The sequence below is a fragment of the Pseudonaja textilis genome, chromosome 1, assembly GCF_049901715.1.
Source record: "Pseudonaja textilis isolate UNSWEBS1 chromosome 1, rPseTex1.2, whole genome shotgun sequence".
Classification (NCBI taxonomy): domain Eukaryota; kingdom Metazoa; phylum Chordata; class Lepidosauria; order Squamata; family Elapidae; genus Pseudonaja; species Pseudonaja textilis.
In genome coordinates this window covers 76,227-99,026 of record NC_141990.1, presented here as the reverse complement: position 1 = coordinate 99,026, position 22,800 = coordinate 76,227, and the positions used below count along the sequence as shown (strand labels likewise).

The 22,800-nt window shown below is 52.7% G+C and overlaps 1 protein-coding gene across 1 annotated transcript; it reads left to right on the top strand.

Annotated features, from left to right (window-relative positions):
• The first annotated feature begins 1,436 nt into the window (after positions 1-1,436).
• On the top strand, positions 1,437-8,756 carry INPP5K (inositol polyphosphate-5-phosphatase K). Its single transcript, XM_026721150.2, has 12 exons — positions 1,437-1,546; positions 1,643-1,750; positions 1,929-2,037; positions 2,457-2,573; positions 3,752-3,927; positions 4,734-4,845; positions 5,133-5,242; positions 6,132-6,318; positions 7,127-7,264; positions 7,756-7,839; positions 7,913-8,017; positions 8,332-8,756. Exons 1-12 carry the CDS (start codon positions 1,521-1,523, stop codon positions 8,428-8,430), a joined length of 1,371 nt encoding a protein of 456 aa, XP_026576935.1. The 5' UTR covers positions 1,437-1,520; the 3' UTR covers positions 8,431-8,756.
• Positions 8,757-22,800: the final 14,044 nt, after the last annotated feature.

Here is a 22,800-nt window from a genome sequence, read left to right as displayed (position 1 = left end):
TCATTAAGCTGGACATACTCAAATCTGTTCTGTGGCCTCCAACTGGCTCCTAATCATCTTGCTATGCATTCTTTCTAGTCTCAAAGTCTTTGTTTCTATTATGGTGATGAAATACAGAGCAGAGAGTGGAGGCTGGGATCCTATACACCAGGGGTATCAAACTCAAGGCCCAGGGGACTGCCCTGGAGATAGCAGAGGATTGGCCCCTGATGCCCCCCAAGCTCCGTTTTATTTATTTTATTTTCATTTTATTTGGTTTGTCAATTGCTTACAAGATAATAGGTATAAGTAAAAACATAGTTATGAATACATGGATACATATAAAAATAAATAAAAGAAGCAATAGGACAGGGATGGTAGGCACATTGGTGCGCTTATGCACGCCCCCTACAGACCTCTTAGGAAAGGGATGAGGTCAATAGTAGAAAGTTTAAGGGTAAAAGTTTTGGGGGTTTGGGGAAGAAACCACAGAGTCAGGTAGAGTATTCCAGACATTGACCACTCTGTTGCTGAAGTCGTATTTCCTGCAATCAAGTTTTGTGCGGTTAACCTTGAGTTTGTATCTATTGTTTGCTCTTGTATTGTTATGGTTGAAGCTGAAGTATTCATTGACAGGTAGGACATTGCAATGTATGATTTTATACACTATACTTAGATCGGACCGAAGGCGGCGTAGTTCTGGGTTTTCTAGGTCTAGAATTTCAACTCTGGTGGCATAAGGTATTCTGCAACGAGTAGAGGAGTGGAAAACTCTTCTTGTGAGATATTTCTGGACTTTCTCAACTGCGCTAATATCAGATACCCAATATGGGTTCCAGACTGAGGAGCTGCACAGACGACGCTTCGCTTGCACGGGCCGGTTGTCCCTCCCAGGCCGCGGACCGGGACCAGTCGGGGGACGCTGCGGGGGAGGAGGAAGCCTTGCGATCTCTTGCTCTCCCGCCTGCTCTGCGGGGGGCGGCCGGCGCGGAGGATTAGAAGGACCGCCGAGGGGACGCTTTCCCCGGTCACTGGACGATGCACGGTCGGGAAGCGAGGACTGCCCGTGCAGGGGTTGGCGGCGGGGCCGCGCACGGAGCCACCAGGCATCACCCCTTGGCAGGGGAGGGAGGCCGGGGTCTCGGACCGACAGAACCGGCGGGTGGGAGGCCCAAACCGGGTTCCTCAGGAAGAGGCGCCGGACCATCCGCGGGAAACCTTCCCCCCGCCATCCCGGCTCGACTCAGGCCCCGCCTTTCGTGGGTTCCGGCCTCTTCCCGGCCCGAGAGGCCACCGGGCACCGCGGCCCTTCTCAAGGCGGAAGCGGCGCCTCACCTGCCTCCCGGGGCCGCCTTGCGCATGCGGCAAGCTCCCCGGGCGGGCGGGCGGGCGGGGCGCGAGAGGCCGGCGGCGGAGGCGGGACCCGGGCAAATTGCGCCTGCGCCGCGGCAACCAATGGGCGCGGGTGACGTCGTGCGCGGGCGAGGAGCTGGGCCGGCGCTGGCCGCCGCTCTCATCCTGGTTTCCCCGCCTCGGAGGAGATGGAGGCGGCGGCGCAGCGGCTCCGGTGAGGAGCTTTGCCCCCCACCCCTCCACCGGCCTGCCCCGCCGGGTCCCTCCGCCGCCGGGCTGACACCCTCTTCTCTCTCCCCCTCCCCCGCAGGCTGCACCTGGTCACCTGGAACGTGGGCACCGCGCAGCCCCCCGGGGAGGTGGCCGCCCTGCTTCGCCTCGGCGCCCCGGAGCCGCCCGTGGACCTCTACGCCATCGGGTGGGTGCGCCGCCCCGCGAGCCCAGCGGTTGCCCGCCCTCCCCCGGCCCCGGGAAGTGGCGGCGGCGGCGAGATCTGGCCGGTGGCTCTGCTTCCCCCGGACGGTTTGCGGCGGCAGCGCTTCGGGTGTCGCCTGGCCCGGCCGGGCGGGTGCCTCACCGGCGCCTCCGCTGCTCAGCTTACAGGAGGTGAACTCGCGGATCCTGAGCTTCCTCTCCGACCTGGCTTTCGAGGACCCCTGGACGGCCGCGCTGACGACCGCGCTCGCCCCGCTGGGCTACGTCCGGGTAAGCGGAGGGGCCCCCGGGCTGCTTGGAGGCTCCGGGAGGGCCCCGGGGCGCCCCTCGTGCCCGAGAAAGGGAGCCGCCGCTGGACCGGGGGGCCTCCGAGGGGCTCGGGCGGGCTGCTGGAGGGCAGAGCCGGCGGGCGCCCTGGGTCCCTAGTCTGAAATGCTCCCCGGGGTGTAGCCCCAACTGGGGGCTTTGAATCCACAGCCCGTCCTGCCCCGGAGGCCTGAGGGGTCCCGAGCCAGATCCCGGCTCTCGGGGTGCTTTTGCCACAAAGCTGGAGGGTGAAGGGCTTGTCCCCCCCGCCCCCACCATTGTAATCTCTGGGCATCACCACCAGCCTTGGGCATTCGCTGCCAGCCGAGGGTGGCAAGTGGCACCGTCTCCATGGCTCAGGGCTGCTTCTCCTCCGCTCTCAGGTGTCTTCCATCCGCATGCAGGGCATCGTCCTCATCCTCTTCGCCAAGCAAGCCCACCTGCCCTTCATCCGGAGTGTGCGGAGCCAGTTTACCCGCACCGGCCTGCACGGCTACTGGGTGAGCTGCTTCACAGGGACCTTGCCGGGCCTCCAGTCGGTTAAAGTTGCAGGTACGGTAGATGCAGGAAATACAGGAAGGCCGAATTCCGCTGTGGCCAAGCGTCCACTCACGCATCCACGCATGCCTTCGTTTTTTGCCTAAATGTTTTTTGTATGTTTCCATCTTTCTAATGGAGGCAGGCAAAGTGGCAAACTTCACACCCCGATAAGAACTAATATGCAATAAGCGGTATTTAATTTGCAGTGCTAATTGCAAAAGGAAAACCTGCAAAGCTGGCTAATGACTCCCTGACAGCTTTCCAGCCCCAGTAAAATCAGTAGCAATGGAGATCCTCAGGTAGGGGGGTTTATTGCTTGAAAATACGTGTTTCCTGCTTCGAGGCACCAAAGCAAGTCATTCCAACACAAACGATGTGAAACGTAAAAGCAGAAGCTTGTGAAATTGGCTGAAGCGGGCATTCAGAGACCGGGCCAGCCTTGCCCCTGCTGGGCAGCCAGGAGAAGCCCCCGCTTCCTGGTGGCCCTCACGGGTGTTGGGGAGCATCTCCTGCTGGAGCCCCCCTGAGACACCCGGCAAAGGCGGCGTAGCTCAACCGGATGCTTGAATCCAGATTCTTGGCCACAGGGCGACTGCCAACAAAGGGATGAAGAAACGCCACGGCAATCTAAGGGTCGCACCCTTGCTCCTGCTGTACAGGTAGTCCTCGACTTACGACTACAGTGAAGCCCAAACGTTTCCATTGCTAGGCAAGGCAGTTGTTAAGCGAATTGCGCCCCCTTTCCTGGTCTTTTTACTATGGTTGTTAAAATTGCTGCCCTTGCATTGCTGGGGTCATTAAGCGAGACTCTGGCCTTCCCTTTGGCGGGGATGCAGCAGCCATCCTAAGGACATGCTAGTTGCCAAGCTCCCCAGATTGGTTCACTTTGTGCAGATGCTGCAGTGGCCACAACAAGCGTGGGAACTGCTTCTAAGTCACTTTTTTCAGTGCAAAATTTGAAGGTCGTTACACGAATGGCTGCAAATTGAGGGCTGCCTGTATTTTGCAGTTTAGTTCTTTGTGAGTTTGTCCATCCTGAAGGCAGGGCTTCAGCCTGGCAGAGTGTCAAAAACTGTGCCCCTCGTGCGCCCCACGGAGCCCGGGAGTGCGGAGGCAGCCACCGTTTCTTGTCTCGTAGGGCAACAAGGGAGGGGTCTCCATCCGCCTGTCTCTCTACGGCCACTCGGTCTGTTTCCTGAACTGCCACCTGCCGGCTCACCAGGAGAACGCCAAGCAGCGCCTGGATGACTTTGAACACATCCTGGAGATGCAGCACTTCGAAGAGAAGAAGTTCCCTTCCGCCCTGGACCACGAGTGAGTGGCCTCCCCAGGGGGCCCTGCGGCTGCTCGGCTGCTCTTCTTTGCGGATGGTGCGCCCCCCCCCCGGCCCCCCTGGGGCGATACCAAGGAACAGCAGGGGTGGCTGGGGGGAGGGAAGAGGGGCTGGCACAGAAGAAGGAGAGAAATGGGGGAGGGTTAGAAAGGAGAGTCCAGGGAGGGAGGGCATCTGCCTTCGCTGCCACTTGGTTGCCCTCCAGAGCCGCCCTCAGGTAGCCGTCAGCTGCGGAGGTTCAAAGGAAGGGAACAAGTCGCTTTATGCAATGTGGTCCCTGTTATCCCAGGGACCCTTTTTAATCTGCATTTCAGCCCTAAGCCGACTCAGAACAGTTTCCAAATAGTTCTAGCCAAATCCGAGGCTCCCCATAGCATTGCTGGCACCAGGAGGGCTTGGTCTGCTGGCTTGGAGATCACTCCTGGCTCTCCCGGGGGAGGGCGCCGCTGCACAGAAACGCAAGGAGGGTGTTGTCCTCGGTGGGGTGAATGGGGGCTGCCTGCCTGAGCGAAGGAGGGGAGGCCCGGGGAGGGGGCTGCCCTGCTGAAAGCCCCGCAAGCCTTTTGGAAGGGCTGGTGCCCAGGGGGGCTCGTGGCTCTGGCAGCCTGCTTAGATGAAATCATGCCCTGGCGAAGGAAGGAAGGAAGGAAGGAAGGAAGGAAGGAAGGAAGGAAGGAAGGAAGGAAGGAAGGAAGGAGCGAGCGGCGGGGGGTCGGTTGCTTTTGGCAGAAGCCAAGGAGGGCGTAGAGGGGCTGTCCCTTCCCCGCTGCTCTCTGCACCCTTTCAGGCTCCTCTTCTGGTTTGGTGATCTGAACTTCCGGATCGAGGACTACGGGCTGCACTTTATCCGAGAATCGATCAGCAGCAGCCGCTTCAACCTTCTCTGGGAGAAGGACCAGGTACTGCCTGTCGTCGTACCTCCCCGCCCCCCAGCCTGCCCTCTCTCCCCTTGGGATTCCCAGACCCCTCGGCCTTCGAATGGAGCGGCTCGTCTTGCTTCCTGATCCTGCCTGGCCAAGCCCCACCTGGTGTCTCCCCCCCACATTTCTTCCTTTTCGGATGGGGCAGCTGCGGGCCAGGCTGTCTCTCTCTCCCTCCCTCCCTCCTGGCGGGGGAGGGGGAGGGGGGCTCCTTGCCGGGGCTCCCAGGAGGAAGCGCAGCAATGAACTTGGCTTCCCCTTCCCAGTTAAACATGGCCAGGAAGAAGGCGTTCTTCCTCCGGGAGTTCCTGGAGGGCCCCCTGAAGTTTAAGCCCACCTACAAGTTTGACCTCCACTCGGATGAGTACGACACCAGGTAATGTCTGCGGGGGGCTTCGGACTAAGGTGGGGCTGTTGCGCTGACCACAGAAATCACCGGGGCTCCCCAGTGGTCCGGGCAGGAGCAGGAAGGGTGGAGGGGGTGTCTTGGCTGGCAGAGCCTGGCTGTCCCTCTGCCCTTCTCTCTATTTGCAGAGCCGAGGAGGCACTGCCCGGGTGTAACTGAGGACCCTCCAGGTGGGGGGAGTTTAGGGAGACTTCGGCCTTTGGGCCACTGGAGTCTGCTGACTTTCACACAGCCTCATCTTCCAGTTCGGGGGCTGCTGGGGGGGGTGATGATCCTGGCATGCGAATTGGCTTCTGACCCTCCTGAGGCACACAGGGGGCAGCCGCGGCCCTCCCCTCGCTCTCTAGGGGCTGTGCAGGTAGATCCCCTGGAGACAAAGGCAGAACCGCTGGGAGGAACCCAGAGCAGCTGCCAAAAGCAGCACCTGGGAGGCCCTTAAGGCGGCAGCGGCAGCGGCAGCTGCTGACGACCCAAAGAGTTAACACGGGGGCCCATCGTGCACGCTCACAACGGGTCCAGCCCAAGGTGCTCAACCAGGAGCTCTCGGTCACCCGAGCACCAACCAGCTGAAAAGACGAGCCAGAACTGCAGCTGCCACAATTGTGGCCAGAGGGCTTCTGAGCTGTTTGTGGGGGGGTGCAAAGGGGGGCTTTTATGCCTGGAGGGAGCGGGGAGCGGCTTCGGATAAAAAGCTGCCCAGGTTTAGCCCCTGAATGCAGCAAAATGGCTTGAGCCCCCAGCCCGGCTTCCCCTTCTGCTCAGGGTGGGGGGCATGGCCCCTCGGGCTGCCCTGGGGAGCCAGCTGGTCCCTGTCCTTGACACACACACACACACACACACACTTCCTTTGCTTCTGCAGTGAGAAGAGACGGAAGCCTGCTTGGACTGACCGGATCCTCTGGAGAGTGAAGTGTCTCCCTTCGTGCTCCAAGGCAGAGGAGGCTCCGGGGGAGGGAGGAGTTTCCCTCTCCCTGGGCAGCTACACCAGCCACATGGACTACAACATCAGCGATCACAAGCCGGTCACCGGCACCTTTGAGCTGAAGGTAGCATCCTGGCTCCCCAGGGGCAGCTGCTCCTCTCCAGAGAAATTGGGACTCCGGCCGATGGCCCCCAGCAGCAAAAGGATCCCGCCCAGCCTGGCCCCCTGAGGCAGCCTTTCCCACCGGCCCTGGGCGTTTCTGCCACTGGCTTCTAAAGCGAAGCAGGACAGCCTGCCCTTAACTCAGCCGATGCCACCGGGTTTGTGGCTGGTGCAGGGCCTCCGAGGGGCCCACGTTGAAGCCTCCAGCTAGGAACAGCGTCCTTCGTGTCCATGCACACTCCGGGCCGAGCTGTGGCTTGCTTAGCCATGTTGAATTGTATAAACCAGCATTGCCTGGGCACAAACCCTGAATGAAGGCAAGCCCTGAGGATGGCCCGAGGGCTGCGTGTCACTCCTTTCCCCTGCCGGTATGAGACACACACACACACGCACGCACGCACGGGCCTCTGTGGGTTGTGGCAACAAGAAGCAGCCCCCGCCCAAAGGGAAAACCCCCGGCCCTAAAACTGCCTTAGCGGAACAAGTGTCACCCCCAGGTCCGGCTCCCCAGAAGGGCTTCCTTTCCCCAAGGGGAGGCAGAGAGAGGAATTGCAGCCCCAAACCACAGAAGGCTAAACGAAGGAGCACTTGAAATGTCCGGTCCAGCCCCAGGTTGTGGCTTTGGCCTGACCCCAAGTGTGAAGCGGGCTGGGTGCCAAGGGGGCTGTGCCTTGGGAGGAGGAGCAGAGCCCCAGGGGGTTCCAGGGCGGGTGGGGGGTGGGGCACTCCCTGGCCTTCTCATCTTGCGGGGGGTGGCTTTGTTCCCGCAGATGCAGCCCCTGCAGACGGAGCCCCTGGTGGTGCTGCGCCCGGTGGGCACCTGGAGGGCTGAGCAGGATGCCACGGTCAGCTACGTCACCGCGCCAGAATTCGCCAGCAGTGCCTGGGACTGGATTGGGCTCTACAGGGTGATTGGCACCAGGGGTGTGGAGGGGAGGGTGCTTCAGGCTGGTGCCGAGACCCAGCCCTGCTCTGCCGCCCATGGAAGCCGGGCTGTCCTGAGGCCGCCGCCTTTGGCCAGAGGGAAGTAATTTTCCCAGCCACCTCAGCAGAGGCTACAACACGCGCACACACACACACACACACACACACACACACACACACACACACACACGGTCTTGCAAGAAAGGGAGCAAGCCGGATGCCTGCTGGGAAAAAACCCTCTCCCCGTTTCCAACACCCCCCACCCCCACCCCACCCCCGAGGGATGGGAGAGGCTCCTACCTGCCCAGAGGATGATGGGCTCGGGGGCGGGGGGGAAGGGAACAGTTCCTTACAGGGGCCTGTCTGGCCTGGTGGCTGAAGGGACGGCTGGTTGGTCTGGGTCTGCACTCCCTCCCACCTGTGCGGGCAGGAGCACCTTTGGGCTCCCCTTGTAGCTCCTCCTCTCTCCCGGCAGGTGTCCTTCCGACATGCGAACGACTACGTCACGTACGTTTGGGTGCAGGATAATGAGATTTCCTCCGAGGACGGGGCCAAGCAGGTGAAGGACAATTCCTGGGGCTTTCGGCTTTTCTGCTGCCGCTGAAAGTTGATGGCAGCTTCCTTGCTTGCAGGTTTACCTCGGGGCTGAGGGCCTCCCCAAAGCGGGAGGAGAATTCCTCCTGGGCTACTACAGCAACACGCTGCGGTCCCTTGTGGGCCTTAGCCAGCCGGTCCAGGTGAGGGCTGCTTCTTCCTCTTCCTCCCTGCTCCTGAAGGGGGTGTGTGCGTGCGTGCACCTAGTGGGTGCCGGAAGACTCCTGCCCCAGCCAAGGGCTCTTCTGCTGGCGAGGGAGGACTCCTCCCCCACCCCCGGCCACCTTTGGGGTCTGGCCTGGATTAACTCTGCAAGAGTTTTCGGCCCCATGGCAAGGAGAGCCCCCCACCCCCCCGAATGCTGTGGGGGCAGCTTCCCTCTTGGCCTTCCTTTCTTTCTGGGCCAAGTTGCGGGGGAGTCGGAATTGCACTCAGATGCAGGTCTCCTCCTTCCCAGGTTTGGCCGAGCCCGAAGTCAGCTGAGCAGCAGGCGGACTGGGCTGGGACCAGCAGCGCAGAACGCCTTCCTGGCGAGAGGCCGCCCTGTGACTTCTGAGGTCCTCCTTCTTCGGCACCTCCCTGCGCATCGTGAGGCGCCCTGGCCTCCGGAGCAGCCTGGCTCGGCTTGCCGCAGCCCTGAAGAGCCCTGCCTCCCTTTCGCGCAGAAGAGCCTGGGCGGAGCCGGTTGTCCCAGCAGGGCCTCCTTGTGCCCCGGCCGACGTCTGCTGCCCCATTTTCCTAGTGCCCCTTAGGACCTGTGTGCTTCACTGCGACATGATGAGGAGCCTCTGCTGGAGCTTGTTTGAACACTGGGATTGTAGGATTTTATGAAATGTAATCCTTTTAGAACTGAAATACATTTTATCATAGCTGGAAAGAAAACGCAGAGGCTGCTCTTCCTTCGAGCATTTGCCTTGAAATGGGGCAAAGACTTGCAAGCCCCCCCTCCAAAGCCTGGATGACAGAGAGAAAGAGGGAGCGGGGGGGGGGGAGAGAGAGTGCTTCCCCCTGCAGGCCGGAGGCCCCGGCCCAGGGGCAGTTGGGGGCACCTTGGCTTTGGAGCCAGGCCCAGGCAGCTCTCGTCCCGCTGCAGGCCTCTGGCTCCCTGGGCCCTTGGGCCTTCGGGGCTTTTTTGAGAGCTTCAGCCTCAACACACGGAACCCTCCCTCACAAGGCCCTGCTGCGGCTGAGCCAGGAGCTGCCTGTCCTGTGCTGGGCAGCTGCTTTTCTCTGCCCAATAAGTGCAGGGCCTCCCTTTCCTCACCACGGAAGCGGGCCTTTTTGGAGTGGGCCAAAGGCTCAAACCTGCCAAGGGGCTTCTGAGTGTGGAGCCTGTCTTGCAAAGTGTTAGCCGTGCCCCCCAACCAGGGTCTTCTGCCAATTGGATGGGTTCCCCCTCTGTCCCCTCAGCTAAACTATTTATGGGGGTACTGAAGAGTCCTGGGCCTAAGACAATGCCCCACTGCCCGCTCCCCTCCATGTAGTAGGCGCAGCTCCCCGGTGCCCACGTGCTGAGGGCGGCCGGTCAGCCTCTGACCATCCCTCGGGGGGTGATGCCACCTGTCCCCTGTGGTTCCATCTCACCAAGAAGGAGGCTGTGGTCTACTTTGTCCGAGTCCGGGTCTGTGGTGTTCACAGCATTTGCCTGCTACTTTTTCCTTTCTGGATGCTCACAAACTGCCTGCTGGATGAGGGAATCTTTTCCAGGATTTTCGCAGGTATTGACGCCAAGCTTTTCGACCTGTAGTTTCCTTTTTACCTTTTTCGAAGGTTGGAGCCACGCCGGGTCTTTTCCAGCCCCCTGGCAGTTCCCGCTGGGCTCTCGGGGGTTCTGAAACCGCGTCTGCCGGCTCCTTCAAAAATGTATGGGATGTAAATCCTGGCCAAATGCAGAGAGGCGCTCTCTTGCCAAATCCTTGGCTGTCTTGTTCTGTCTCCCACGATGCCGCTTTTGGTAGAGTGGACTGTTGTTGTTTTTTTCCTTTTGTGTAAAAAGAGATGGAAAGTCAGAAATTAAGCAGTTCTGCTTTTTTCTTGTTACCTGTCTTCTTCTGGCCATCTTCACCCACTGGTGGACCAGTCATTTCCTTGACTTTCCTCTTGGTGCTTATATATTGAAAAAAACTTATTTTTGCCATTTGTTGCTCTTTCTTGACTTGGCCTTTGCAGATTTGGGCTATTTGCTGGTGTTCTGTTACAAACCCCTCTTTCCATTTTTTATTTTTGTCCTTTTTGTCAGAGAGGTCTTTCCGCTGGTCTCGTCAGGTGTCCCTTCTTTTTCTGTCTCTGTTTATTGTTTCTGTTTGGGACCTTATTACCTCATTTTCCAGGGTCCCCCAGGCATCCTGCACTGGTTTTCCCTACAGTATTCCTGGTCAGGGCGGAGGGGTGGCATTAATCTGACTGGCAAGGGAGGAGGTGCCAGGGAGGGAGGCGCTCTCTTGGGAAGCCGAGGATGGGCAGACGGGTGTCACGGCTCCCTTGTGGTCTTTCCATTAAAACCCCCCCCCCACCCCCCCACCCTCCAGGCCTACCCCTCCTAGAGAGGGGCAGGTAGTGAGCTGGTCATGTGGCTGCCTCAACAGGAGGTGAGAAAACCGGGAGGAAGGTTGCCCTTTAAACCCTGTAAAAGTACACTGAGGTAAAGTAAAACAGACTTTCTCACAGTTAAAGCTCTCTGCAGCCAACCTGTCCTCCCCCACCCCGTCCCACCCCTGCCAACTTTCCAGGCCGATTTGAAAGGGATTCTCCCACCCGCCCGCCCGCCCGCCCCCATGGAAGATGCCTTGCTGCAATGCAGCCTTGCTGTTCCTGGCATTTGTGTCCCCGATGGGTGGATCTTTCTTCTTCTCCGGGAAGAAGCATGTGTGATGTCACGTTCACACGTCATTGCTAATGCCCATGTTAGCAAGGAGGCTGTGATGATGTCTCAAAGGAAGTGGCCTCTCCCCTCCCTCCCTCCCCCCCTCTCTCTCTCTCACACACACACAGACACACACACTGAAGCCCAGGCCCCCAGGAGTGGGGGGAGACATTGGCTCCTTCCAGGGTCTTCTGAGGCATCCGCTGTGTGTTGCAGCCCAAGGCTTGGAAGCTTCGCTTTGATTGAGGCCCTTCCACCTGAATCCAGGTTGACTCGTCCTTCTGTCCTTCCGAGGCTGGTAAAATGAGGGCCCAGATTGTTGGCAGCAATAGGCTGACTCTGCAAACCGCTTAGAGGGGGCTGTAAAGCACTGAAGCGGTATAGAAGTCTGAGGGCTATGGCTATTTTGCAGCCCCTTCACACTGTTTAATTTGGTACACCCTAGCAGAATCTGCACGGCAGGCAGGCAGGCAGGCAAAATATGTGAGATAGACTTTTTTGTAGCTTACACTCAGTAAAACAGATACACCGTGCTAGTTAAATAGTTTATTCCAGTAAGAGTTATAGCATAGTCAAACAGTCCATATATCATTCACTAGTTCAGTCCATCCAGGGATTATTCAGTTGCAAAGTCCAGTGTCGAAAAAGAGGTCAGTAAACTTACAAATATCAGTCCAGTAATATATCTCCTCGCAGTAGAGATATGAAGAAGTCAAAACTCCTCTCTTCCTTCAGCAACTCAGCAGTAGGGAAACATGCAGTTAACAAACCATCAATCCATGCAATCCAGTCAGGGAATCGTCAGCAATCAGTAGGTTCTCTTGCTCCCTCTTATGGCGGTTCAACACCGCACCCAAAATTACATGCTTTGCAGTTTAAAGTGACACACACTTAAACTTACTATCATAGTTTATATATATTATTTTACCCAAACTACGTTAGGTAACCTATGTTATTCCTAACAATTTCTTCCTGAAATTTGTCTGCCACTGGAACTGCTAGGCAGCATGTAGGCAGCGTTGCCTAGTAAGAACGAATCAGAATTCACCATCATCATCATCATCGAAATAGCAACCAGAGCAAGCAGTTGTGGAAAATACTGCCGCCAGCACAGGGTTTCCATCTTCTCCCCTCCGAGCTCGGAGAGGGTGGGGGCCGCCCCACCTACCTAGAGTCGGCACCGGTGGTCCCCATGCCGGAAGGCTCAGGCCAGGTTCAAGGGCTTGTGGTTTGTACACCTGGCTCACCCCTGAGTGTCAATGGTCCAGAGTGCAAATGCCTGTGTTCAGGGGGTGCTTTGGGTTGTATTCTCACAAACATCTTGCACAAACACAAACTAGAAACCCAGTTCCTGCTGTGCTGCTGCCCCTTTTAAGCCCTTTGAAGGAAGGTTCTCCCAAGGAGCCGCTTCTGATTTTATTGGCCCTGGGACCACTATTCCCTGCGGCCGGTGCCCTTTTAAGAGCTTGCTCAGAGGGAGGAAGCATGTGTCCCCGCCCCCGCCCCCAGATTTTAGAATAATGTGCAGTTAGAGCTGCTATTGTTTCAGCTCACTTTTTATATTAGTAGGTCCTTCTGGACTTTGGTCTCAGCCTTTTGGCTTCTGAGGAAAATGGCCAAAGATGGGGTGCTGGGCTAGAGCCGCTCCGTCCCCCCAGGATTGACCCAGCTACGATGCCCTCCCCAGTTCTGAGGGTGGGGCAGCCTCATCCACGTCATCATTGATCCTTTGCAGCCCCCCCACTGGAGGCTACTCCCCCCAGAGGAGACCCACCTGCTGCTCCAAGGGAGGGGGGCTGGCCTTCTGCCCCTCGATCCCCATGCCAAGGGGGAGGGTCAAAGGATGCCCCCACAGCCCTTGCCAGGACAAAGCGCCAATGGCCCCTTCACGGCTGGGGGAGGTTCAGACCCTCTGCAGTTGGGTGCTCTGACTTTCTCCGAGTTCATCTCCACGGCCTTTGCCCTCCTCTGGCGCCTGTCTACCCGCTTGAGGGTGTTGCGGAGCTCAGTTGGCAAAGAAAGGATTGGCAGCCTCCACTGACAACACCTAGGAATTGCAAGTGGCACACCGCTCCCCGCCCCCCCTTTGGGGTGGATGTCCCTCCCCTCCCATGCACTCCCCCTTTGTGGCACTAGGTGAGGGGGCAGGGCTGCCCCTCTGACGGCTTGGGCATGCCCTGATGGGTGCCTCCCTTGGCAAAGAGGGGAGGGACCAGCTGATGACCTCCCCTCCCTTGTCCAAATGAATTTAAGGCCCCCACCCCACCCCATGCTCTCAACAAGCTTCCCTTGGGTCGTCCTTGGCACATTTCCCCGCTGCAGAAAGAAGTAGAGCTGTAGCCATGTACGCCAGGAGCACGACTGAAGATGTCTCTTCCTTGGGCACCCTGGGAAGAAAGCATTGCTCCTGGGGATTGGGAGGGTGGCCGGTCCCCAAAAGGTCCTGGGCCAGGAACCCCCCAGGTGCTTTTTCAAGAGGCAACTGGACTTTCTGATTTCACTTCCCACCCAAGGAGCTTCCTCAGCTTCTAACTGAACAGCCCTCCCTCCTCAAAGGGGGAAGGATAGACGTCATCTGTCTCCAGTCTACAACATGGTCCTTTCAACGGTTCCAAGAAGGCTCTACACCCATTTGCGCAGGGGTGGGATCCTATGGGCATAACAACCGGTTCGGTGAGCGTGTGCTTTGTGTGTGCATGTGCAGTACTTGCCAAACAACTTCCGTAAGCAATAACCCTCTAACTAAGGTAAGAACAAAGGACAGCCTAGAGCCCCCGTGGGCCCAGCCGAAGAAATGAAGATCTTCAGAGAGAACCGGTTCAGTGTCAGCTGCTCTTTGGAGCTACAGAACTGGGCCGAGCCGGTAGAATCCCACCCCTGCATTTGCACCACTCAGGAGACCCTGAGGACACAGACAAAACTCCAAGTGGCCTCAACGACTCTTAAAAAGGATGCAAATGACCAGCTGTCTGCAAAGAGGATAAATCTTTCCCTTTGCCACCATCCAGTCAGAGCTGAAGAAGCTTCTTGGATAAGCAGGGAAACAAAGAAAACCCAGAAAGTCCAATTGCCTCTTGAAATGCGCCTTTGGGGCAGCCATAACCCGGATGACTGAGAATCTCCACCTGGGAAATTCCTACCACTGTGCTGCAGCTAAAGGGATGCCTAACTTTGATTCCACCCATCCCACCCCGCACCCTAGGATCGCTTTTCTCTGGTCTGGTACAAACAAGCTTTATTCAGCATTTCGGTTGGTGGGTTCTTTGTGCAGCTGAAAATCCTCTTTGGCTCAAGTGGTAAAGCTTTTGACCTGTTCCCCGTGACTGAAGAGGGGGAAAGGGCGAGGCTTGTGTCCTGCTGGGAAACGCGGGGTGGGGGGGCGAGGCAGGGCGGACAGCAGGGCGCGACTGAGCTCCTCTTGCTGATCGTTGGCTGCCATTAAACTCAGAGACGATGCTAAGGACCAAACTTCATCAACTACTTTCGGACCAAACTTCATCAACTACTGAATTCAGGCTGTGGGGCAGGACTTCTAATAGTTATACATTTATTATGTTTGTTTGCCATCCATCTCGGCGTAGTTATTTGGTAAGAGTCATAGCTGTTTGGTATATATTAAGATATTCCCATCGGATGCTGCGGGTTGGTAAAATGCTGCCTGAAAACAGAGATTTCAAAGCAAGAGGGCGCCTGAAGGAGAAGGCGGAGGGACCTTGGGCTGCGCCCTTGGGCTGATGTTTCTCCCTTTAAAGCCAGTTTCTTTCTTCCAGCCCAGCCTGTCTCCGGGCTCCTCCTGCCCTTCGGCCTTTTTGTGCTTGCGGCAGATGTTGCTATTTGGGGCTTACGCGGGGGAGGGAGAGAAGCATCATCCCCCACGCTTGGCCTGGTCCCAGGCACCCGGCCGCAGGGAGCAGGATGCCCTTCGCCTCCCACGGACCCCTCTGCCCTCCAGCGCTCCTACGGGTGACCGGGGTGGGCGGCTGGGCGGCCTTAAGCGTGTTCGCTCGGGGCTTTGGCCAGAGCTAGCGCGAACTATCCGTGCCCGTCTCCCGCGCCACCTGGCTTGGTCAAAGAGAAGGAAGGTGGTTGGACTAGATGGCCTATAAGGTCCCTTCCAACTCTGATTATCTGTTATCTGTTAAGGTAGCCCAATCCCTGGTCCACCTGGCTGGTCGATCTCTGCCCACGAAGGCTGCAGGTAGCTGAGCCTTTGGCTCAAACCTTGAACCTAGCCTTCCTTATGTCCGGAGAACACCCCGGGGCAGCTGCGGTTTCATTCCGGTTTCAGCCCACTTTCCATTCTGAAATTGTCAAACAACGCCCCCCCCCCAACTGCCCGTCTCTCCCGCAATTCTTGGCAGAAGAAATAAAACTTCTGGAAAGACTTATGTGTACCAATAAGGAACCTGCAAATATATAGTAACAATAAACCTTGGTTCACAGCTAAACTTAAGCAGCTACATCGTTCCAAAGAGGAAGCCTACAGAAAAGGTGACAGAATACTATACAACCAGGCCAGAAACATATTAACAAGAGAGATCAGAGCAGCAAAAAGAAGCTACTCTGAAAAGTTAAGGAATCAGTTCTCAACAAATGAACCAGCAAACATGTGGAAAACTCTTTTTTTTAAACAAAGCTGAATACCATATATATGTGTGTGTTATGTCTCACCTGTACGAAAGAGGTGAGAAGTCCAAATTCCAATTGAATACAAACAAGCAAGCAAACCCAGTAATTATAGAGTTAAATTCCTTGAGCCAATAAAGTTCTTGGCAGACTCCCACACGCTGTCTGCCAAGTCCGACAAGAAAGCAGGAATATAAATCACACAAGCTGTCACAGAATACTTCGGAGCTCCTCTGGATAAGTAACATGTTGTCCCAAACGAATCTCCCAGAACAAACACGCCCACTTTTATTCCCTGTGGGGCGTGTCAGTCTCTCAGCTCAGTCTCTGATTCGTCCCTTCTTTCTGCATTACAGCTCACACTTTTGCCTGCGACGTTGCTTCGCATCAAGCCAGCATTCCTCTGCTTGATTCTCAGTCAGAGACTCTGATACGCCCTCCGCCTTTTCCTGATTAGCCTCAGGTCTTCCCTCCCGGTTATCTGCCGACACCTGAGGCACAATCAGGGAGGAAGGCATTGCCGAAGAGGAAGGTCCTGGGGAGGAAGGCATTTCCAAATCCTCCTCTTCCTCATTGTCCAAGTCTTCGTCCTCTAACAAAGCAGGCTCAAACCTCAGAGACACAACATATATGTGTGTGTGTGTTTTCTTAAGTTTTCGCGGGTACTTACATGCATGGTATTCAGCTTTGTTCAGGTATTTCCCCTTTCGAAAGGACATTGGTTTCGGCTTCAGTGAGGATCTTGTCTGAGATGTTGTGCACTGTTTATTTCATGTGCGTCTTCTTGGTGGGTGTCAGTTCGCTTCATGTATAGGTCAGAGGTGTTTGAAGCGAGTAGAGATGCAGCTGCGGTATGGCTTCTGGTCCATGGTCATGTCTCATCTTCTGTGTGGGTGTGAGTCAGAATTGGCCCTAATTAGAAATTAACTTCACACAAAAAGATTCCTCCTAGACCAAATCAACAAAGATCTCCTCACACTTCACCTCAGACTCAGCAACAAGATTCACCCCTTACTTTGGGACAAATCCAAACAACTCGCTGTCTGGAGAGCCGAAACACAGACCACCCTCAAGACAACTCCTCCCACCTCACAGACACACATGAAACAAACAGTGCACAACATCTCAGACAAGATCCTCACCAAAGCCGAAACCAATGTCCTTTTGAAAGGATTCAACTTTGCTGTTGCTCCCAAACACATCCCCACAGAAACCATCATATGCGGTGTTGAAACCAGCCTGACCAAAACCAACCCTGATAATGCTAATAGAATCAGACTCGAAATCACCAACATCCTCTGCACTAGCAAACCACCCAAAAGCAACTTATCCAAAGAAGAATAAACTGCACTACTTAACCTGAAAGAAGACACCAGTATAATAATCCTACCAGCAGACAAGGGCAACGCGACAGTGGTTATGAACACATCTGACTACCAAACCAAGTTAACCAACCTACTCCAAGACACCACATACAAACCCCTAAACACAGACCCCACGACCTACCTAGAAAAAAACCACCAGATCCAAAATAAAAGCCTCCCCCATCAGTGAAGAAATCCAGCAAAGAATCATACCCAGAGAGAAATCATCCAGATGCCCTAAGCTTTATGGTCTCCCCAAGATACACAAAGAAGGAACCCCACTTAGACCAATAGTCAGCTCCATAGGCTCACCTCTACAAAACCTAGCCAAATTTCTCGCCAAACAACTACAGCCCTATGCTGAATCCATCAACTCACATGTAAGAAACTCATTCCAGTTCATTGAGATCATAAAGAAACAAAACTTACAACTCAGCTACCTACTAGTGAGCTTCGATGTCATATCCTCTTCACCCAAGTGCCTATAAAAGAAGCCTTGACAGCCATCCAAAACAAATACAACCCCCCAAGCACATCCTAGATCTAACCAACCACTGCCTATCCAATACATACTTCATCTACAATGGACAAAAATACAAACAAATAGAAGGAGCACCTATGGGATCACCCCTCTCACCTGTCATAGCAAACCTCTACATGGAACACTTTGAAACACAAGCTCTAGAAAAATATGATCACAAACCCAAACTCTGGCTCAGATACGTAGATGACACCTTCATAATCTGGCTACACAGGAAAGAAAAATTGAACAACTTCCTCACACATCTCAACAGCCTACACCCCCAAATACAATTCACCATGGAAACAGAAGCTAACAATCAACTTCCCTTCCTAGATGTCTTAGTATACAAAAAATCCAATGGCTCCCTAGGACACACCATCCACCAGAAGAAAACACATACAAACCGCTATCTAGACGCACTCTCACACCACCACCCAGCACAGATCAATTCCATAGCCAAGACACTCATCTCCAGAACAAAATGCTTAACCGACGAACAACACCTAAAAACCGAACTATACACTCTCACTAACGTACTAACAGCCAATGGATTCCAAAGAAAGAAGATTACCCACCTAATCCAAAAAGAAGCCCCAACCAAAATCCAAGACAGAGAACAAGAAAACGGAAAAGCCCTCCTCCCATATATAAAAGGCACTACAGACAAAATTAGCAAGATCCTCCAAAAACACAACATCAAAACAGCATTCTGCACAAACAGAAAAATATCCACCATCCTAAGAAACCCCAAAGACAAAATCGAATTAGAAAACCAAGGAGTATACAAAATCCCCTGCACAGCCTGCCCCAACACATACATTGGACAAACTAACAGAAGAATAAGCGCACGCATTGAAGAACATAAGAACTCAATCAAAAAGAAGAACTGACCTCTTCCTGGTCCAACACCTCAAAGCCACAGGACATGAAATTGATTTTAAAAATACCAGAACTATCACCAAAACCGAACACTTCAACAGCAGAATAATCAGAGAAGCCATAGAGATAGAAAAACGCCCACACAGCATGAACAAACGAGATGACACCTCCCGCCTACCAGCCATTTGGAAACCCGCCCTCATGAACAGACGAGTACCTAACATGAAGAAGGACACCAGACCCACACCCATGAGAGCCACACAAGATGCCACCACCACACTTCCATGCAGAAAACAGACTCACACCCATTCAGAAGATGAAAACGACCATGGACCAGAAGCTGCACTGCAGCTGCATCACTACCCACTTCAAACCCCTCTGAGCCATACATGAAGCAAACCAACACCCACCATGAAGATGCAGCAGGACCACGAACTCGAAGCCAAACAGCAAGATCACAACTCACCAGCTCAAATCCCCAGCAACTAAAACTAACCTGAGCACAACCAAGCCCCCACCTGAACAGAACACGCCTCCAGCCAATCAGAACACGGCCAACCCCCAACCAATCAGAACACAGCAAACCCCTACCAATGAGTCACACCACCACCCAATAAAGGAAGAAGCAGCTGTAAGCCCCCACCCACTCTTCCACCCCACTGGCAAGACAAAGGAGGAAGATGAGCTGAATGAGAATTACTCTCAGAAGCACAGAGCTGGAGACTAGATAATTCCTGAAGATGATGAATGAGAAAACCCGAATAACGATCCAGATACTCAAATACCGGGAGAACCTCAGAATGAATGAATGAATATATATATAATATATATATATATATAAACAATATATATATATATATATATTCTTAAGTTTTCGTGGGTACTTACATGTATGGAATTCGGCTTTGCTCGGGTATTTTCCCACATCATAGTAGTTGTGCTTTTAAAGTTGTAGCGACGTTTCAACAGAATCTCATCTGCCATCATCAGGCTTCTGTATAGTGTTCATCAGACTTAAGCAAGGAATTGGAAAAAAAATCCACTTTGACATTAACAGGCATTTAATGTTGAAAATAAAAAGTCAAAGGGATAATAAAGATTTCTGGATAATTAAAAGCTTTTGAAAACAGGAAAGGAGAGAAAAAGAATAAAAGGGCAGGATCTGGAAGGGAGGAGACTGCCTGGAATTAAAAAGAACTTACAGTAAAATCTCAACAAGACTTTCAAAAGATACATCTTAACTGAAACATTGCTACAAAATAGTAAAACCCCAGGAAGAGAAAGTGAAAAAAGAAATAAGAAGAAACAGCTTGGGACTATTTGGATTATTTGGTAATCTCTGGATTCTTGGTTACTGCATTTAAATGACTAAAATCAATCGGGTTGTTGTTAAAAAGTGTTTAAAATGGCTCCACTTTTAGAAGAATTGAAAATGGAACCTAAAAAGTACAAAGAAGAGGCAGAAGAAGGGAGAGGTTCTTTTGGCTTCGTATTTCAGTTCTTGGAAGTGGAGATTTGGAACTATGAGAAACAACAAGAAAGGCCTGCAGAAGAAGAAGATTGGGACAAAGAAGAAGCCATCTTTAATGAACAAGTAATCTCAGGTGGGGGGAAAAAAAGGAAAGGTGGGAAAGAGAATGGAAAGTTTAAGATTGGGAAAAACAACCCCAAAAAAGAATAGAGTGAAAAATAAGTATAAAATCAGAAAGCAACAGAAGAGGGAGATGCAGAAGAGGGAATCAGAAGTAGAGAGACAAGGGGGTAAAAAGGGGAGGGAGAAGAAGAGAGGGAAGAAAGAAAGGAAAAGAAGTTATAAAGGACAGAAACAAAATATAGAGAAACAGGGCCTATTTAGAGATAATGGGTGAAAATCTAATTGAAAAAGGGATTCTGCAAAGGTACATAAGACAGTCTTGTTATATTAGAAATAGAAATAATTTCAGAAAATATGAAACAATGTATGATTAAAATGTTTGATAAAATAGTTATTGTAACTTAGTAGAATGCTTGTCAATAAATAAATGTAACAAAATGAATATAAAACATATGTGAAGAGAAATAAGGGAAAAATTAAGTATGTGTCTTTAAGGAAGTATGATATTTAATTGAAAAGAAATGTTAAAGATGTTAAGACTTTAATGAATATTAATGGTAGAACTGAATTGGAATGGAATGAGGGTTTTAATTACATATATTTACAATCCTTTTTTAAAGAATATAGTGTGTATTATAAGAATGTACCAAGCAGAATTCGATTGGAAGTTATGTATTATGTGTTATATTGAATGTCATAACCTTAAGGTATATATCGAAGTTTAAATTAGAGTTGAATGGATAAAATTAAAAGATATAAAGGTATCATACTCCAATTAGTAACTACAGGAGAAAATTTGTCTAATGAGAAAAGATAATATGAAATTGAAACAGAACAGACAAAAGTATAAATATAATGATTTGAATTGAGATGAGATAATCAAAATAAAATTGAGAAAATTAAAAGAGGGGAAAAACTATAAACTATTACTATACAGCAGAATAGTAATAAAATACGGAATAGAACACAAAAATGAGCTTGAAATTGAGTTTGTGTCTGTATAAAGAAGTGTAAACCGGGACCATGCTATTTTCAAAAAAGATGTTTTACTTGTATTTTGTGTGTGTGAAAACCCAAATAAAACTTTATTTAAAAAAAAAAGTGTTGGGGACTTTCACAAGTAGTGGACTGAGGCTGGAGTCAGTGCATCAAGAGCCACTACACAGACGGATCCGGGACATGGGCTTCCAATGTCGTATTCCTCTTGTCAAGCCACTCTTGAACAACAAACAATGTTAGAAGCGTCTTACCTGGGCTAAAGAAAAACAGACCTGGTCTGTTGCTCAGTGGTCCAAAGTCATCTTTTCTGATGAGAGCAACTTTTGCATCTCATTTGGAAACCAAGGACCCAGAGTCTGGAGGAAGAATGGAGAGGCACACACTGCAAGATGCTTGAAGTCCAGTGTGAAGTTTCCACAGTCTGTGTTGATTTTGGGAGTCATGTCATCTGCTGGTGTTGGTCCACTGTGCTTCATTAAGTCCAGGGTCAACGCAGCCGTCTACCAGGAGATTTTGGAGCACTTCATGCTTCCTTTCGCAGACAAGCTTTATGGGGATGCTGACTTCATTTTTCAGCAGGACTTGGCACCTGCCCACACTGCCAAAAGCACCAAAACCTGGTTCAATGACTGTGGGATTACTGTGCTTGATTGGCCAGCAAACTCACCTGACCTGAACCCCATGGAGGATCTATGGGGCGTTGCCAAGAGGAAGATGAGAGACATGAGACCGAACAATGCAGAAGAGCTGAAGGCCGCTATCGAAGCATCCTGGTCTCCCATAACACCTCAGCAGTGCCACAGGCTGATAGCTTCCATGCCATGCCGCATTGAGGCAGTAATTGCTGCAAAAGGGGCCCAAACCAAGTACTGAGTACATATGCATGCTTATATTTTTCAGAAGTCCAATATTGTTCTATGTACAATCCTTGTTTTATTGATTGCATGTAATATTCTGAAATTGTGGATTTGTGGTTTTCATGAGCTGTAAACCATAATCATCCCAATGATGACAAATCACGGCTTGAACTATCTTGCTTTGCATGTAATGAGTCTATCTCATATATTAGTTTCACCTTTTACATTGTCCACGCTCGCAAGAGGGGAACAGTGGGATAGGGCAGAGTTCCTATCAGTGGAATCGAGCCGCTTGTAACGGCAGCGAGATGAGGGTTTTCTTCTGCCACCACCGGGAGGTGAGTCCCTCCCTCCCTTACTTTCCTCCCTTCCTCCTTCGCCTTCCTTTTCTCCTCCCCTCCCTCCCTCCCTCCCTCCCTCCCTCTCCTTCCTTCCCTTTCCCTTCCTTCTTTTCCTTCCTCCTCCCTTCCTTCTCTACTTCCCTCCTTCTCTACTTCCCTCCTTCTCCTTCCCTCCTTCCCTTCTCTTCTTCCATTATTTTCCTCCCTTCCCTCCCTCCCTGGCATACAAGCCTTTTTTTCTTTGGCCCTTCCAAAGTATTTTTCCACTTCTCCAAGTGGGAAGGGATGCCTACTTCAGTGGCCAGCTGAAGTTCTATGGGCAGCTCTGGAAAGTCTCATAGATGTGCAAATTGCCCTTGCAGACTTCTTGCTTGTCCTTTTCCTGCCAGAGCAGTTGGGCCTTTCCGGCCAGAGAATCCTGAACCTCTTCGGAATAAGCAGCCCGGAACAGCTCTGCCTTTCCCAGCACAGTGCCAGGTAAACAGGAAAAGTTTCCAAGATATTATTCTGCCTGCTTTCTGGACCCTAAATTTAGGCCTTGATAAGAGCCATTGTTTCTGTCCTTAGAGTTTCCTGCAACCTGAGTTGTGTTTTCCTCTCGGACGGAAGGCTGAGCAGAAACGACCATCCGGCTGATGAGTAAAGAGCGCTGTCTCCCTTACCCTGACCCGAGGGTCCTGCAGCAAGGCCCAGAGGAGAGGGGTCCTCCCAGGAGCACAAGCCATTGGCTCCCACAGGCTCACGGAGACACGTGAACACCCTCCCCGCCACCCTGCGCGCTTCAGCACGGAGCCTGGCTGAATGCCTGGGGAAGGGAAGGCACCCCTTCAGGAAGAAAGGGGAGGGGTGGAAAAGATTAGCAATGGAAACCCACATGAGG